The 18,273-nt window shown below is 29.8% G+C and overlaps 1 protein-coding gene across 1 annotated transcript; it reads left to right on the top strand.

Moving 5' to 3' along the window:
• The first annotated feature begins 4,549 nt into the window (after positions 1-4,549).
• LOC123294705 lies at positions 4,550-16,361 on the top strand. Its single transcript, XM_044875825.1, has 4 exons — positions 4,550-4,684; positions 14,494-14,571; positions 14,646-14,772; positions 16,076-16,361. The coding sequence occupies exons 2-4, from the start codon at positions 14,530-14,532 to the stop codon at positions 16,294-16,296; spliced, it is 390 nt and encodes a 129-aa protein (XP_044731760.1). The 5' UTR covers positions 4,550-4,684; positions 14,494-14,529; the 3' UTR covers positions 16,297-16,361.
• Positions 16,362-18,273: the final 1,912 nt, after the last annotated feature.

Genomic DNA, 18,273 nt, shown 5'->3' with positions numbered 1-18,273 from the left:
TCATTTCTAATTAAAAATTTTCCTCTATTTCTGATTGTTTTGCTCTAGTATCGGAACACAATCAGAATGGTTATTGCATGCACTATTCATTTATAAATAACAGGATGTGGTTAACCAATATTAATGTTTAAACTGAGTTTTTATTACGAGCCTACCTCGTAGTGAAAAATAGTTACGATTCAAATATAATTTAATTTTAAATGAATTGAATCAATTCAAATGTTTATTTGCTGGATTTTAACTTGCATAAAAATATTTACATATCTTACTATACATAATTTTATCGTACTGAGTCTAATCGGTAAAATTTTAGCAATAAATTTATAATTAAATAAACAATATAATTCAAGGTCATATAAAAAAAGTATTGTACAAAGGTTTAAAAAATGATATTGAACTAAATTAAAAATTATTTCAAAAAATTATATGTTTATTATTCCTTAGAGCGAAATAACACTAACTTTAAAAAATAAACTGATTCATAACACTAAGAATAGCAATGAACTGCAGGCTGTAGCATGGTGGGAAAATGTTCAATCCATAGTCATAGGAAAAAAAGAACCTTCCAATCTCAAATAATGTTTCGATTGGTTTGGCTTTGTTAGAATTATGTCAGTGGGAACAGGCCTGAGTCATACTAGAAAAGCCAAAATTTTACTCACAACCACTCATGATCGTTTAACCGCGCTAGATGGACTTGAGAGTTTTTGAGAGAGCGCAAAGACGTCTGGGTACTTCGCACATGCGCAGAGATTGAACCAAACTTATTTATTCATCAATTGAACACAGTCACATATATTCACAATGGTCATGAGCAAAAATAGGCATACTCCTGTACTTTGTTTTGTATGCGATCGGCCCATCGTACAGAAATAAGGTCGCTCTTGTATTATCCTAGGTAGAAATATTGTTGAACACATGTCTGAAGTCGTATAAAAGCAAACGGGCTGTAGACCGCCTATTTCTCTGTGAACTGTCTTATCAATTGGCTGCCGTTCAGCGAAAACCTAAGATTGCTATAGACACTTTCAACTTTTTTTGAAGTCGGTTAATAATGATATTAAAATAGCAATATTTTCAACCTTCACGAATTTTAACATGAAAAATACCTATATATTAGTCATAACTTCATTGTACGCTTATATGAAACTAGCGACTCGGTTCGGCTTCGCACGAAAAAAAATTTTTGCACCCTCAACTAGGCACCACTAATTATGCATCCGGTATACCCTCAAGAATGTTATGCTACAGTACAGTTTTCCAAGCGGTCACTCATCAATTTACTGACTGTACTGTGTCCAATGTTGCTTAGCTTCGGAAGATATGTACTGATAGAACTTAAAAATTTATTATTTACACAATTTACGAAATTTAAATTATAATGGTTTATCTCTATACATAAAAACCTTCCGGCAAAAAATTATCTACATGATGGTAACGATAAACAGACAGACATACGCGGATAGCAACTTTCTTTTATACTATGTAGAGGTTAGTAGATTCTTATTTTGTAATTTTTACAGGTGTTTATCTATGAATACATAAATATCTTTAAATTATATTTTTGATTTTAGTATTCTGATAAGACAATTATGTATAACTTGACAACCAATTATAACAAAATGATTTATTTTTGCTGTGTTTGTAAAATTGTTGTTTTATTTCAATTTTAATACTTTCTTGTACCATTGTTTAAATTCAATTATTTTTTATGACAAATCAAGTTATTTTGAATGCATATAAGTAGAAAGGCGAAAATACTATTGGGGTCCGAATGTGTTCCACGACAACGCCCGTCCACACGTTTCACAAATCACCGTTCGAAAATTAAACGAAATGAGTGTTGAATTTCTGCCCCACTCACCGTAATACCCAGACATCTCGCCAACCGACTACCATCTTTTCAAGAATTTCGATAACTTTCTCACCGGTAAAACTTTCGCCAAACAAGACCAGACATAAACGGACTTCGTCGACTTCATCGAATCTCGAGCGAGCACCCAATTTTTATGCCGCCGAAAGTGATCGACTTTTATTACGTTGGTAAAAGTTCACTGATTCAAATGGTGCTTATTTCGATTAGATTGAATGAGTATTCTCTGAAATATTACAGTTTAAAGTAGACTCATAAAAGCAAAACTTTTCAAATAACCTAATAGTTAGGCTGATAACCGACCAGCATTTATTGTCGCTAATCTTAGTCTGATAGACTTATGAGTTCCGATGTAAACGTTTGTAAAAAAGAAAAAGTTATATAAGAGTTAAGAAAACGACTCGAACGACCCGAAAACGGTCAAACTTATAACACCCCTTTTTTTTAGTTAGGGAGTTAAAAAGATGACACAAACTCATAATTACGGAATGGAACTTTTAGATAATTAATTAATTTGTTATCAATAATTTATACTACAGTAAATAAGCCGGAAAATACCATCAAATGTGGAAAAGTGGTGGAACAGCTCCGATTTCAAAAATTTTTTGTATACGTGTTCCTTAGACCTCTAGGAACATTCAGCCGCACTAACCTTGGCATTGGAAAAAAAACTGAGAAAGTTAGGGTAGTTTTCCCATCCCCAAATAGTAACAGTGAAAACAAATCAATATTTCACCTCAAAAATCGTCTTCCGAGGGTTTTCGAGGTCACTGATCATGAATTTAAGGTTTAAAAACAACTGAAAATGGTTGCAACCCCATTAAAACTACCCCTAGAAGTGTCAATATTTAAAAAATTTTGAAAATTTTGAATTTGACCTCAGAAATTGTCTTTCTGCGGTTTTGTGTCGTTGATAAAGAATTTGAGGGTAAGAAGCAACTGAATGTAGTTCCAAGCCACCCCTAAAAGCCACCCCTAGAAGAAACAGAGATAAAATTTTAAATTTTTAATCGAATATCGTCTTTCGGGGGGTTTTTGGCATCGCTGATCACGAATTCAAGGTCAAAAAGTAACTTGGATGGTTGCAACCCTATTAAAACTACCCCTAGAAGTGTAAATGATTAAAAAATTTTGAAAACTTTGAATTTTATTTTAGAAATTGTCTTTCTGTGGTTTTTGAAGTCGTTGATAATGAATCTGATGGCAAGAAGCAACTGAATGTAGTTCCAAGCCACCCCTAGAAGTAACAGAGTAAATATTTAAAATTTTTTCTCGAATGTCGTCTTTCGGGGGGTTTTTGGCGTCGCTGATCACGAATCCAAAGTCAAAAAGTAACTTGGATGGTTGCAACCCCATAAAACTACCCGTTGAAGTGTCAATGATAAACAAGTTTAGAAAATTCTGAATTTCACCTCAGAAATGGCCTCTTTGTGGTTTTCGTAGTCGCTGATCATGAATTTGAGTCAAAAAGCTACCGAAAGTCGCTCCATCCCCATTAAAACCACCCCTATAAGTGAAAGAAAAAAAATTGGATTCGTAATCAGCGCCCCCAAAATTACCCGAAAGTCGATATTCGAGGAGAGAATTCAAATTTAAAATTTTATCTCTGTCACTTCTAGGGGAGGTTTTAATAAGGATGCTGTGACATTCAGTTACTTTTTGACCTCAAATTCATGATCAGCGACTCTTAAAACCGCAGAGAGGCAATTTCTGTGGTGAAATTCAGTATTTTCAAAATTTATTTATCATTGACATTTCTAGGGGTAGTTTTAATGGGGTTGCAACCATCCAAGTTACTTTTTGACCTTGGATTCGCGATCAGCGGCCCCAAAAACCCCCCGAAAGACGATATTCGAGGAACAATTTTAAATTTTTTCTCTGTCACTTCTAGGGGTTGCCTTTAGGGGTGGCTTGGGACTACATTCAGTTGCTTCTTGCCCTCAAATTCATTATCAATGACTTCTAAAACCAGAGAGAGACAATTTCTGAGGTGAAATTCAGAATTTTCAATTTTTTTTTATCATTGACACTTCTAAGGGTACTTTTGATGGGGTTGAAACAATCCTCAATTGCTTTTTGACCTTAAATTTTTGAACACCTTACCTAAAAACTCCACGAGACACGATTTCTGAGGCAAAATTTTGAATTTAATAAAGTTTTTGTCTCTATCACTTTAAGGGTAATTTTAATGGGGTTGAAACCATATTCAGTTGCTTTTTAACCTTGAATTCATGATCAACGACCTCAAAAACCCTCGGAAGACGATTTTTGAGTTAAAATATTGATTTGTTTTCACTGCTACTATTTAGAGAGTTTTGGGGATGGGAAAACTACCCTAACTTTCTCAGTTTTTTTTCCAATGCCATGGTAAGTGCGGCTGAATGTTCCTAGAGGTCTAAGGAATACGTACACAAAAAATTTTTGAAATCGGAGCTGTTCCACCACTTTTCCACATTTTCCGGCTTATTTATTGCACTATTAAACAAAAAAGTATAAACATTCATATTACGCAAAAATTTATGGTGAATTATTAATGAGCAACACAACTTAAAAATAATTGTGAGTCACTTGAATAAAACACGACCATTTTTAAAAGATATTATATCCATCAAAATCCTCCACTCCAATGTTATGTTCTTTTTTTTTTCATGGCACATAAAGAGACTATGAATTTCAGTTATACATGTTTTGTCAGTTATAAAATTATTGTGTAGCCAGTAACAAGTTAGTCATTGTGAAAATAAGTTTAGTGTGACTTTTAGGTGGTTCTGTTTTTGTGTACCAATATTAAATATTAATATTATTTTTTTGGTAATTATTTTTAATTAATCTTATCTATTTAAGCGCGCTCATTATCCGCAAATGAATTACGTGAATTTTTTTTTAATTTTTGTGTAATCTTATCTTTGTTGCAATTTTATGAATTTATTTTATATTTCAATAATAATAATAGTCTTGTAGGTGTCTAAGTTAGTTTTTTAAATGAAATAATAAAATCTAAAAATAAGTTCTCCGTCTTGTTGAATAAATCATTTTGTATGGAAATAGAAATATAAGATATATTTTTTGTTCGCACTGTTTTTTTTTAGCAATTAGTAGTAATTGTTTTATTGTTTTGAACGAAATTACTAGACTCTCAAAATCGGATTCGATTAATTAAGTAACTGTTTATTATACCCTTATCTAGTCGTCATTTCTTTAATCGAAAAGAATTATTTCATTTTTATGCTATAAATTTCCAAGCCAAAAAATGTTTATTTAAAATTTGTAGATTTTTAGATGAATCCAAAATTTTTCCCGGTTTAACTATCGATTATGCTTGAAAGTACATTTACATCTTGATATAGTTCTACCAAAATGGTGGCCTAATTTATCAATTCTTTAAAGATCAAAATAAAAGTTTATTATTTTATAAATTTTTTTACATTTATTTGACCGATTTGGATGAAATCGGAGTAGTTTTTGAAATATTTTTTTTATTGAATATTTATGATTTCAAAAAGTTACGACGTAAAGAGGGGTGAATCATAAATCAGAAGCGTTATCAGTTCTCGTTTGTTTGGATAAATAATACAATATGTATACTCTTCAATTAGGTCACAGAATTATTATTAAAATACATAATATACAAAAGGCGTTGGTATTTTATAATAACTTACCACCCATAATAATTTTAAATTGAGGTCATCATTGTATGCATTAATAAAAAGGTTTTATTTTTGTTAAATTTAAAAGAATAAATTCCATCACATACTCAAATCTTTTAGGAGGGAAAAAGTTCTTTTTATATAATGCTATAACGCTCCGCGTTGTTACCCGCGATTAAAAAGTATGCCCTTTTCTGTACCCCTTGTATGAAAAATTACTGTGAAAATAAATCGCGCTAAAAATTTTACCAACTTTAAAAAAAAAAACGGTTTCTGTATGATATACCATAGGAACTGTGCCATTTTTTTTCGGGATAAAAATTAGCCTCCGCCCATTTTCTGACCCGTAAACTACCTCTATGCAAAAAATTATTTCGATCCTTTGCTCTATGAAGAATTAAAACAAATCTATCGGAACCATACATTTTACCTATATGCTATTGCAGATTATAATCTATCTCTGTGCCAAATTTCACCCAGATCCGTTCAGCCGTTCTGACGTGATTGAGTAACAAACATCCACTCATCCGTCCATTGATCCAAACTTTCACGAATATAATACATATCAGATTTTCATAAATGTTTTTCTAAATGTTCTTACAATAAAATCGGCTTCTAAATGTTGTAAAATTCAACGTTTTTTTGTGCCTATCTGACTGTAATTGTTTTTATAACTGTAGAGAACATTTATCCGATTTACGTGATTTTATTTAAAATTTATAAATATGACAAGAATTTAAAAAATGTTTTTTTTACGTTTGAGACGATAAGGTTGGATAAACCAGAATATTCAATTGGGTAGATTTCTTTTAGAATTTACTCTAATCAGCATCTGCAGTATCTCTGTGAAACTTTTTCAAATAGCCACCAAAATATTTTTAGAATCGTTCTGACCAAAACCTATCACGGCCACAAAATTTTTTAACGAGTAGTTTTCGAGCTTCTAGGGATCAAAGCTACACATGTATTATGGTTAGGTAAATGTCTAAAATAATCCCCTTTGACTAAATCACTGTCTAAAATAATCCCCGCTTGTAATTTATTGCAACTACTATTTTAATGCTTATATCTGGGTTAGAGTTTTTTAAATAACGTTTTTAATATTCTCAACAAATGAGTCATCGTTAAATATATATAAATACAAAAAAAATTAAAAAGGCGCGAACATTAGAAATGTTCATAAACAAAAGTTTTTCCTAACCATTGCCAAATTTTCATAATTTATATTTTTCGTTTGAAATGTAATGCTTTTTTAAAAAGGAACTACCACAATTACCTACATAATAATAATACCTACACAATTTTAATATTAAGTCGATTGTTTGTTGTAAATGAACACACAAGTTCAAATATTATTATAAATAAAATAATATTTATTTAAATAATAAAATTACATCATCGTTAAAATTATTTTGTGATGTCAATCTTTCCATGTATTAAATTGAATCATATTATACATATAACACTTAGAATGTTTAACTCGTTTGATTTTAATGACATAGAGTATACATACATATACAGGATGCCCAAAATCGCTGAACCATTTTAAAATTAATTAACTGCTTTCCTGTTAATTTATTTATTTTAGGATTTTTTATTCCAATTTTTAAATTTTATTTAAATACAAACTTTCGATTTCTTTAAATATAAAATTTAAGTTAAGGATTAAGTAAGCCTTCTACTGAATGCAATCCTTTAAGGATTTGCTATTAGAAACTAGTATTTGTTTCGTTTTTTATTTTTTGTGTTTTGAAACTAGTGCCTTTGTTTTCATTTTTTAATCCGATTTGATTCATACAACTGAATTTTTATTATTATTTTTATATGCGTTATTTTAATATGTGTTAAAACACGACAACATTCATTACCCAACTGCACCAGAAGGAGGGTTATGTTTTTCGAGTGTAAGTGTATATCTTTGATAGGCTCTATATCTTAAATGGCCTGATGGTTTTAATTTGAAATGTGTCGGTAGATTCGCCTTAATGTGATGGAAAATTTTGAACATAATTTTGATGGAATCGATATTTTTCATCGTTTATCAAAATTATAAAAATTAAAATGGCCGATTTTTTGGCGCCATATTATATACCTTCAAAAAAATTTTTTCCTCGAAGTCTTTTAAGTGGGGAGGGTATCAATGAATACAGTAATAATAAACAAATCGATTAACGTAAGATTCATTAATATCGGCCCCCGCGTTTGGTCTCTAGAGTGCCAAGGACCAAACATACATAGGCTGAAAATGAAAGTCGACGAACTATGTTAAGTGGGGTATCATTAAATAATAACTAAAAAGTGTAAAAAAATAAATGAATAAACTTGTAGAATAAAAGCAATGATCCATTAAAATCTAGACGGGTTCAAATCGTTCCATTAATGGACCTTGACTTATAAATTTATTTTACGCAGTCGGGGTTTTATATTTTTTATTTATTTTTATTTGATATCTATATCAGTTTCAACATGAATTAATATAGTATTAGATGGTCCAAAAAATTTTCATTTAGGAAAATCCAGCAAGCCGATTAGGCTGCATATACTTAAATACACCAAAACTCTTCTGTGGAATTAAATTGTTTTTAAATTGTAACATGTTACAATTGGAGAAAATTGAATTTATTTTATCCCATTCAAGTCTAAGAATAGTTGAAGCATTAGAAATGCACAAGTTAGATACATTTGTTTTAAGTAACTTTATTATTCACTCTATATTTTTAAAATTGTTTACATTTTCTGAGTATTTTTATTTATTATCACCTCGCCAGTATATAAAAGTTCATGCCCTTTGAAGATGAATTGTTAGTTTAAATATGAATAAATAAATAATAAATTTAAAATTATGGTCTGATTTGTAAAATTATTTAACATTCAATAGATGTTATTGTTTATATAAATTTTTTATATTTATGATTGACTTTCTAATATAAACTTTTCACGTTAGTACAAAATATTTTTGTTTATTTTTATGTCAACTTTTACCAAGGTTATTAAACAGAAACGTTTATTATATCTATTCAACTTTAAATGGTCTAATAGCTGAGTGGCTTTTTTTAGTACATATTTGAAGCACATTGAAAATATTAAAGTTCAACCTGGCTGGGAGGTTGGGGGCTCGTTAGTGACCTATGAAATTTTTAATTTGCAATTTTTCCTATGTAAAAAATGTTCTTGAGGCACTTTAAAACCTACACCATTTTAAAGTCTAATATTCAATCATACGAAATATCATTGCCTGGCATGATTTGATGGGGGCTAAAATAGCCTGGCAGATGATTAATGATTAAATAGTGCATTTAAATCATCTGCCAGGCTATTTTAGCCCTTATCAAATCATGCCTTCTTTTATTTGTAGTCTTTCTGCTCAACGAAGAAAGTTATATGATAAGCTGTCCACTTTCGCTAATCATCACAATTATTTTTGATTTTTAACGTCATTCTTTTCATAAATTAATCATAATCAGTTTATACTAACGAAGCGATAGCTAAATATTTTTATTAACTTTGCATTTTTAGTAATTGCACGAAGCATTTAATTTTATGTATTCATATTCATTAAAATTTTACTTGGCCATGCTCCAGACACTTAAAATCTTTAATAATAATAATCACTCAAATGTTAACGAAAAAGAATTAAGTCAAATTAATTAGGTAGAAATATGTAAACATTTACCTATTTTTAAATTCTCTCTCATTTTTTATAAAATTCATAAATTAAATATTAAATAAACTTTTAAATAATAATAATTGACCCTCAATTGACCCAAGTTTTTAACAAATTGTAGTACAAGGTTAAGTGAAAGGTTAATAACAGGCATAAATTTTTAGAATTTTAGAAAATTGCAATTTTGCTAAATTATATCATGTGATCATTTTTCTGTAATTTAATATTTAAAAACATATATGCTGTTTTATCATTTGACATTAAGTGACAATTTATGATATTAGAAATCTCCACTGCCGATGTAGTATAATTATTGTCATATACTCCTTCTTTATCAAAGAAAATTCACTAAGGTTACGTAGCTTGTACTAAGTAAATTGTTTTTACCTATTTATTAAATAAATTATTTTAAGTTTATACCCTTATAAAACAAGATTGATTAATCTCAACTGTAGATAACGCTTAGAAATATTGATGATACAAAAAAACTATGGAATAGATGTTTTTAAAATTAATTCCAAAATAGAAGAGATATCTAACTGAAAGTTTTACTGTGTTCAGTAAAAGTGACTGAGTAAATGAGCAAATCAATTGGATCATGAGTCCTTATTCTTAACAATAATATTCTTTATCATTCTCCTAGTAGACTGCAAGCCCATGCTAAAAATTTTCGAGTGAAATGACCTACCAGAAATCAAGTTGAAAAAGATGCTCCTATATGCTTGCTCCAGGTGAGTAAAGGTGAGAATATGAATGTCACACCCCTTGATGTCTAACTACTGCACCAGCAAATATTTACGGCGTTGCTGGATACGGCGTTATAGAACTTCGGAAATTGTCGAGAGATCAAAAATTTTTTTTAACTTCCGTTATTGGAAGTTACCGGATTTATTTCTGTTTGGCATTAATGTAATTCGCTTCCAATACTTATGCAGAGTTAGTATCCAGCAAGTCCGTACATATTTGCTTCGTACAGGGGTGTAATATGAATTCTCACCTGTATCTTGCTAAACGGACGCCATGGTGCTTAAGCTTACTTTTACATATATGTGCATCTTTTTCAACATGATTCCTGGTGGGTCACTACAACTGTTGAATTTTAGCATGGACTTGCAGACTATTATTATTAGACACTGAAATGTCAGGTTTCTTTAAAGAGAGACAGGAATTTCATTCATCAAAGTCTGTGCATTTTAAGTACATCATACATAACAAGTTTCCAAAAAGAAATATTGAATTTTATTATTTTAAAATTGTTGATAAGCTAATGTTTTATGAATTCCATTCATGTCTATTCACTTGTTAACCTTACACAAAAAGAACTTATACTTTAATAATTAATTTTAAAAAAAAATTGTTTTTTCATAATTGACATAGTAGTTTTATGTTTGATAACAATTTACTTAACCCAGTCTATTAATAGAACTGATCATATTTTTTACATAAATCTTGATGATCTAATATCAAGGTCTTGTAGAATGTTAACCTTATGGACTCGCAGCTAACTACACTTAAAATAAAAATTGTCTACCATTGATACCGGCATTTAATTATTGTAGAAGAAGATAGGCATTTTCAATTCCCAGCATTTGTTCTAGGCACAGGGGTCAAATCTAATCCAAAGATCTAGTTTAGGTACACAAACTTTTTTAGCTTGTTTTTAGCCTCCTACGTCTGGTACAATTAGTGAGAATTGAAAATCAATGTCAATCATCATTTCTTACAATAAATAAATGCCTATATCATTGGCAGACATTCGTTTATAAGAAGATTTTAAGTGTTGTAACTGTCCAGTTTATTATTTCCGAACTAAGTATGTATGTAGGTATAAAATAATCTCAGAAATGTGCCAATTAAGAGATATGCAATTTTGGTAATTTGTCTATTTCAGAGTGACATGACATAATTGGCATAATCATAAAGAGTTATGTTTCTTGCTGTAGACTAATTTTCCAATTAGCTTTCAAGTAACTAACATATTATTCTCTATCATGACATACAACAGAATTAGTTTTCAAACTTATTTTCGTGGTGTTTGGTATCTTTTTCTTTTGGAACTGTAACGTCTGTTTACTGAATTGACAAATAGTAGTAATCAAATTAATAGTATAATTAAATAATATCTTTGGCCACTTTACAACGATTTTGAGGCGCGTTTTTTCGAAGTGTTAATAAATAACACTACTAATAATAATAAATATCAGCTAAACTACTCTTGAATTGTTTAATTTTCAAAAATCATTATTATGTTTTTATTCTTCGATCATTCCCATTGTATTTTTTCCCAATTTATTAGTTTTCTCAAGTACAGAATATGATACTTTCAGAAGCGAAAGAAAGATACCTTCATTTTGAATATATTCCAATTTTCGAATTCTCTTTTAAGGAATTATAGATATCACGAGGTGTTTCTTCTACGACCTATTAGAAAATATTTTAGAGAAGCTCTGCCATCGGAAAGTAAGAAAGCGTGAAAAATATTGGCACAAAACCTGTGCTTAACCAATTAAGAATAAAGGCGTGAAAAATAAAAATCGCATTTTCAATATGTTATCAATACGGAAACCTCAGAAATTTTTGCTCATTCTAGTTAACCCTGAAATACTTTTGACCTCCCTCCCATGGCTTTTTCGAAGAGCGAATTTTTCAATGTGTTACCCACGTATGGAAACCTCACAAATTTTTACTCATTCTCGCGTCAAAACTGATACATTTTGCAATCCCCTCTCGGCAGCAGAAACGAGAAAATGGTACACCACAGGTTTAAAATTGGAAGGAAATAAAAAAAAGTTGCCTGTGAGAAATAGGTTAATTGAATGCGGTGCAATAAAAACAATAAGTCGAATATCATACCGGTTTATTAGCTTTTGCTTGACTAATTTTTATTTCTTTTTTTAGTGTATTCATTTCAAGGATACAGCACACATTACATAATAAATTCTTGTAGGTTTTTAAAATATTGTTAACCTTGAACATATGTTAATGAGAGACGCGCGGCGATTAATATATTTCTGTTTATAAAAACAAAACAATTATGATGAAATCACTATTTGAAATTAAATTCACTTATTAATTAAGCAAAACTATTATTTATAGAAAAGTACTTTTTTTAAGGTAATTAATTGATATAAAGATAGCACATTTCCTGTTGTTAATTAAATATCTTCCATTACAATTTGAGTGCAAATAATATGAAAGTACTTTAAAAATTTTCATACATTTCAGTAGGAAAAACTGAATTCTTAAAAAGAATTTTAAGTATAGATAAGATATAGGAAAGAATTGTAAGAATTCTTATTCTAAAAATGTGACGAAATCAAAATTTTTGTAAAAAATTTCCTTTAGTTACAGATTTTACGAAGAAAAGTCGTTTATTAAGACAGGAAAGTTTCCATTTAATAATGGGGGCTTCGCAAATTATATTTTAATTTCTTCATTCAAATTATCATCGTTGTTATTATTAAATTGAGATCGTTCGGATGTCATTAACAGTCATTATCCAATCAAGTATCCAAAATCTATTCACCTTACTAAAAATAATACTTAATCAGGAATCAGTTTTGGAATTCATAATATCAAGTTAAAGTAGACGCGAACGCGAAGTAGGATTTTGAAAGTTGATTGTTGTCATGAGGAATATTTTCATGTTACTGGATAAAAAAGTTGAATATTTTTTTTTTGTACTTTTCTATACAAAACGGAACTAGTTAACAGGGATTATCCAACAAAATGTTTTCGATTGATGCTTCAAGCCACAGAGCTCATGGTCATTCCAACCTCTGTTTTGGGAATATTTTCAAAAATTTCTGTACAGAAATAATAAACATGTGATAAAGGGCATTCTTATACGATGTTTTAACATCTGGAATGTATTAGAATTGTAACCAATTTTCCACGATGATTTCACCACAGAAAATCTTTACAGACACAGACAGTAAATCTAGTAAGCACGTACAATCTTTACAATATAAAGTGTGTCCAATTTAAAACCAAACCCACCAAACCCGCTGAGTAATGCACCGAGGGCGTGTGAATCATCTCATACATTGTTTTTTTGTCACATCGCGATTCCTTTATCAATTTCCATAATTTACCCTCATTTTAAAGCTTACCCTACTGTTTAACTACGAAAAATAGACTCATGGTCTAAACATGTACCGCTTAGGACAAAACAGGCTAGAGAAATAACATAAAAATTTAATTTAATGTAATTTGTATATCATATCGGTAATAAAATTGGCTATAGTAATAGTTTCATATATAGTTTTTAACCACGGATACCGCAGTGCAGAATTCCGCACGGGTCAAACTAGTTATTAGAAATGGAACGACTCTCCCTGTAAAATAAAAATTGTTTGTGTAAATAAATAGAATTTAATCTAAAAATGTACGCTTAAAAGGAACGGAAAGAATTATTACCACAAATTACAAAATGACAATACATGTATATAATACCATTATTAGATACTATATGTTACTACGAACTTTAGTGGTGGACTTATTCAGTGGCGGATTTCTTCTTATCAATAGACCGAATAGGCCAAGATATATGCGAGTAATTTTGAGAAATAATAATATTTTTTCATTTGACGTAACTGATGTCTTGTATTTTACCTTTCATGGGGGGAAATACGTTGCATTTTTAAAAGGCGCATTATCTTAAGTAATTTTTGCATTATGTATGTGTGAACTGAGTGAAAAATAATTTTAGTACTTAGGAAGTTACTGACTAGAATTTTTGCTTAAGATGGCCAAGTTCATATAAAAAGCAAAAGACGCAACATTCAGAATAAACTAAGCCAACATCTTACTGGCTAGGAGGCACGACGCCTGGGCCTGACAGTGTATCATGACTACTGCAAAAGCTGTCACAGTGAGGCAAGGAAGAAACGATGTCTCATCTTCGCTGCCTCTTCCCAGCTCTTGCCACCAGAAGGCGGACTCACTTGAGTCAGCCTTTCTTTGACGATCTCTCCGCCCTGAAGTCCGTTGACGTCAACGCATTCCTACTGTTCGTAAACAGCTCCAAATGGTTCATGGAGTAGTGGCCGGAGTTAGGCCAACCCTCTTTCGATATTACAACGGACCCTGTAATCTAAATGTGTCTCACACAGGACCACCACTCTACCCTAACCTAACCGAAGCCAACATCTTACCTAAATCCGTCACTGGAAGTATTTATTGCTAAGAAAAACATTATATAGATAGATAGAATGTGTGGGATGAATCACCATCACATTTTTCATCACACAGCTTTACAATATAGACGACGAATCTAATCGATAAAATTTTCTTCTTTTTTGTTACAGACACAAATCTGTGTATAACAACCAAACACATTCAAAATGGCAATCAGCAGATTATCTTTAATTAAATTTTTAGAATTAGTAAGTATACTTTTTAAAAATCTTGGCTTGAATTTAAATCTAATTAAATTTCGCTTGTTTTTATTTTTTTTAAGGCTATCACAATAGTATGTGTTATACTACATTACAAAAGTTTCTCTGCCGGAGGTGATACAGAAGTTCTCATGTTAATAACTGGAACATTCTGTGGATACTTTATCATATTAATTGGTGATAGTGCTGGTAAGTGCATAAATTTTTTTTCATTAAATTTATTTTGTTTTTTTGACCCACATTTAAGTCAAGTACAGTGTGATTTCCAAAAATTTGTTTAATTATTTTTTAAATGAATGGAAAGATTCATTTTATTAATGTAAACATTAATTGAAGTCCAAGTAATTTTGCGTCAAAATACTGTCGATCGAGGTCCAACGATGTACGAAAGTTATTTTTATGTACGTGTTCAAGTCAAGTTTCAAAGATGCTTGGCTGCAAAATGATGCAAAAAGTATAATAAATAAAATTGTAAATAAGAAATTTTAATTTTGTGGTTTTCTTTTTGTGGTAATTTAAAAAAGACGCTTGTCATATCAAAGTTGATCGGTTTCAAGTTATAACCAGTATTAAAAGTAAATCACTGACTATTTTCTTATGAATAGGAGATTAGTTCTCTAATTATGGGGAAAAATCAACTTCATTCAAGTCTTTTGAATATTTTCGAACTGCATCAACTTTTTATCTGCAGATCCTTGGATCCAACATGGGATACGTTCATAACATTATACTATGATTTCCGGTGTAATCGCTTCGGTTTGAAAATTTACTTGTCGCACTCAAATTAAGCGCACGCAATGAAGAATTAGTTACTAACCGCATGGAAAACAGTGCGGAAAGAGAGTGCTTAACCCGCATAAATATACAAAAGAAAATAAAACAGATACGAAAACATTTGCTGCATCTTGGATCTCGATTAAAGAATTAGGAACTATTTCGTACTATATTCTTTAATGTTAGAGCAGAGGACAGCAATAAACAAAGCAATTTATTATTATATCGCAATGAGCCTCTAGCAAGTACAGCACCAATATTCGTTTACTATCGTATAATAATTTAGACTATTGTTCAAACTTAAGCTCATTGATTTGCCGTACAAATGGGTGAATGACTGATATCGAATCTGCCACATTACCCATGAAAATGTAAAAGTAGATTTGATACCGCAACAAAATTTGAATGTTGAATTAAAATTTTAATTTAATTTTCAAAAAATATTGTCCGTCTCTTTCTTGCAAAACAGAATTTTATATGTAATCTCTATGGTGATATTTAACAATGACGTTATGTTTAAAGTATCTTCCTTTTTTCTTTGTTTATTTAGGAGTTTCAAATGTTCATATTTTGCGTACTTCTAAAGATTTTCAAAAACCAACTACACTATTCTGCCCGTTTAATGAGAATTCTACACCTACCTTCTATTTTTTTTTCATTTTTTTATTTACCGTTACAAAATACAAATTTTCTGAAACGTAATTTTTTTATGTTAAAGGTCATCTTTCATCATCACCTGGACGTAAATTGGATGCTTTCTACAGTTTACTTGGTGCTGCATTATTCATTGCCAGTGGAGCTTTCGCCATCAAATACTCCGATTCATTCTTCAACAGCAAAGAAACTAAAAACTACGCAATGGCAAAAGGTATTCTTGCCATTATCAACGGAGCTTTATTCCTAGTTGATTCATTGTTCACATGGCGTGGTGAACATTAAAAATAAACTACTCGAATATAATTTAAAAAACGCTTTCGTATAAAATTCTATTTACTTTTAAACAACAAATCGTGACAAATTTTTATCCATATTCTTAACGTAAAATAAAATTACTTTATTCTTCATTTCTTTTGAAAAACAAAGTTAAAAATAAAGAAAACTTCTGTTATTTTAGAAGTTTTTTCAGTAAAATTCTAAATACAAAATGGTTTAGAATTGAAAGAATAAAGTGCATTTATATTTTGAAATTTAATTTGACAGAATATATAACGTATTAAGCTTAACATAAAGTGCTTTAAATGTGCTACGAATACTTTTTGTACCTCTAAGTAGGCTTTAACAGAGATAATGTCATTGTGAAATCTATACAATTTTTTTCGAATTTTTAACTTTATAAAAAATGCCTTAAAATATACAATTTAAACAAATTTATACACAAATGTTTTTTGGAATATTTTACGATTTTATTAAATACTCTCTATATACCAAATTTTCATATACAAAACTTTACTGAGCACAAGAATTCATTTTTATTTTTTTAATGATTAAAAAATAAAAGATAATACAAAAATAAATATTTTTATACAAACTGTTTTATGTTTTTAAAGTTAAATGTTTTTTATATTAATTATTATAAGTACAATATTATTATAAATATTTATAAACAGTTTATTTATAAGCATTATTTTATAAAATAAATGTCTAATATTTAATTTTTTTATTTTTTTTATTACCATAAATTCTTCTAGAGAAATTTTGTCCCTAAAAATGAAAAAATCGGAGGTTGACGGTCAGATATCTCCAAAAATCGTATATGAATAGAAAAAAAACATCGCTCTAAAACGTTAACGAAAGTTTAGAGCAATTTCAGTCAAAAACTTTCCGTTCAATCGCAACATCAGCCGGATTATCGTGAGTTTAGATTATTCCTCCTGTTTCGATTAAAGTTTTTTTCAGAATATTCAAGATTTTAGGTAATGTCCCAAAAACTATTTGTCCAACCATAGAATAATGTCGATGTTTGAATATTTTTAGTCAAAATTACCCTACCTACTAAGTTGCATCCATTTCCGAAACAAAAAACTATTTCTCATTTTCTCGATTGTTTAAAAGGAGTACGTACCCATTAAAAAAATTAAACAATTTTTTGTTTTTAATTTGGATAAAAATCATTTTCTAGCCATTAAAAGCAAAAATCGCCGAAAAATGCAAAAATCGAATCAATTTTACGATTGCGATTAGTTTTTGAAACATCGCACAAAATCGTTTACGAGAGTCAATATCTCGAAGTAATTCTAATCGATTTTTAAAAATCGTTCAATCTCAAAATAAACCAAATTTTCGTGTCTATAGATTATTCAGAATATATAGGACCCAAAAAATTAAAACCGACCTCGTTTGACGATTTTTCATGATAATTGAGTATTTTTCAAGATAACTTCATAATCGCTTCGAAATCAGAGCTTTTCGTATAGTATTTTAGGTAATATCTCAAAAACTATTCATCCAATCGCTGAATAATCCCGATTTTTGTACTTTTTGGATCAAAATTACCTATAGCTACCAAGTTTTGTCCATTTACAAAAATGTTTTGTCATTTTCTCGCTTTTTATAAAAGGCTACCTTTTTGTCCCTTAAGAAATTTACAAACAATTGGGAATTTTGTGGCTATAGATTATTCAGCTTAAAAAGTACCCAAAAACATAAATCGAACTGAATTGACAAATAATATCCATTATGTATTATCCAAGAATACTTCATAATCGTTACCAAGTCAGAACTTTTCATACAGGATTTTAGAGAATATCTCAAAATCTATTCATCTAATTATTGAATAATCCCGACTTTTGAATACTTTGAGTCAAAATTACCTTAACTATCAAAAAAATTTTGTAATTTTCTTGATTTTATAACTGTACCCTTGAAAAAATTCCAAAAAAATGGGGCCCTTTGATAATTGTTTTTCATAAACTTGCA

The sequence above is a fragment of the Chrysoperla carnea genome, chromosome 3, assembly GCF_905475395.1.
Source record: "Chrysoperla carnea chromosome 3, inChrCarn1.1, whole genome shotgun sequence".
Classification (NCBI taxonomy): Eukaryota; Metazoa; Arthropoda; class Insecta; order Neuroptera; family Chrysopidae; genus Chrysoperla; species Chrysoperla carnea.
The sequence above is the reverse complement of the archived record's forward strand: the minus strand, read 5'-3'. Positions and strand labels throughout refer to the sequence as shown.

What these genes read in the sequence shown, in the direction of transcription:
- LOC123294705 (XM_044875825.1), top strand. Translation starts at nt 14,530, where the DNA reads ATGGCAATCAGCAGATTATCTTTAATTAAATTTTTAGAATTA. An exon ending in TAATTAAATTTTTAGAATTA is followed by an intron (nt 14,572 to 14,645) that starts GTAAGTATACTT and finishes ATTTTTTTTAAG; the next exon opens with GCTATCACAATAGTATGTGT. An exon ending in ATTAATTGGTGATAGTGCTG is followed by an intron (nt 14,773 to 16,075) that starts GTAAGTGCATAA and finishes TTTATGTTAAAG; the next exon opens with GTCATCTTTCATCATCACCT.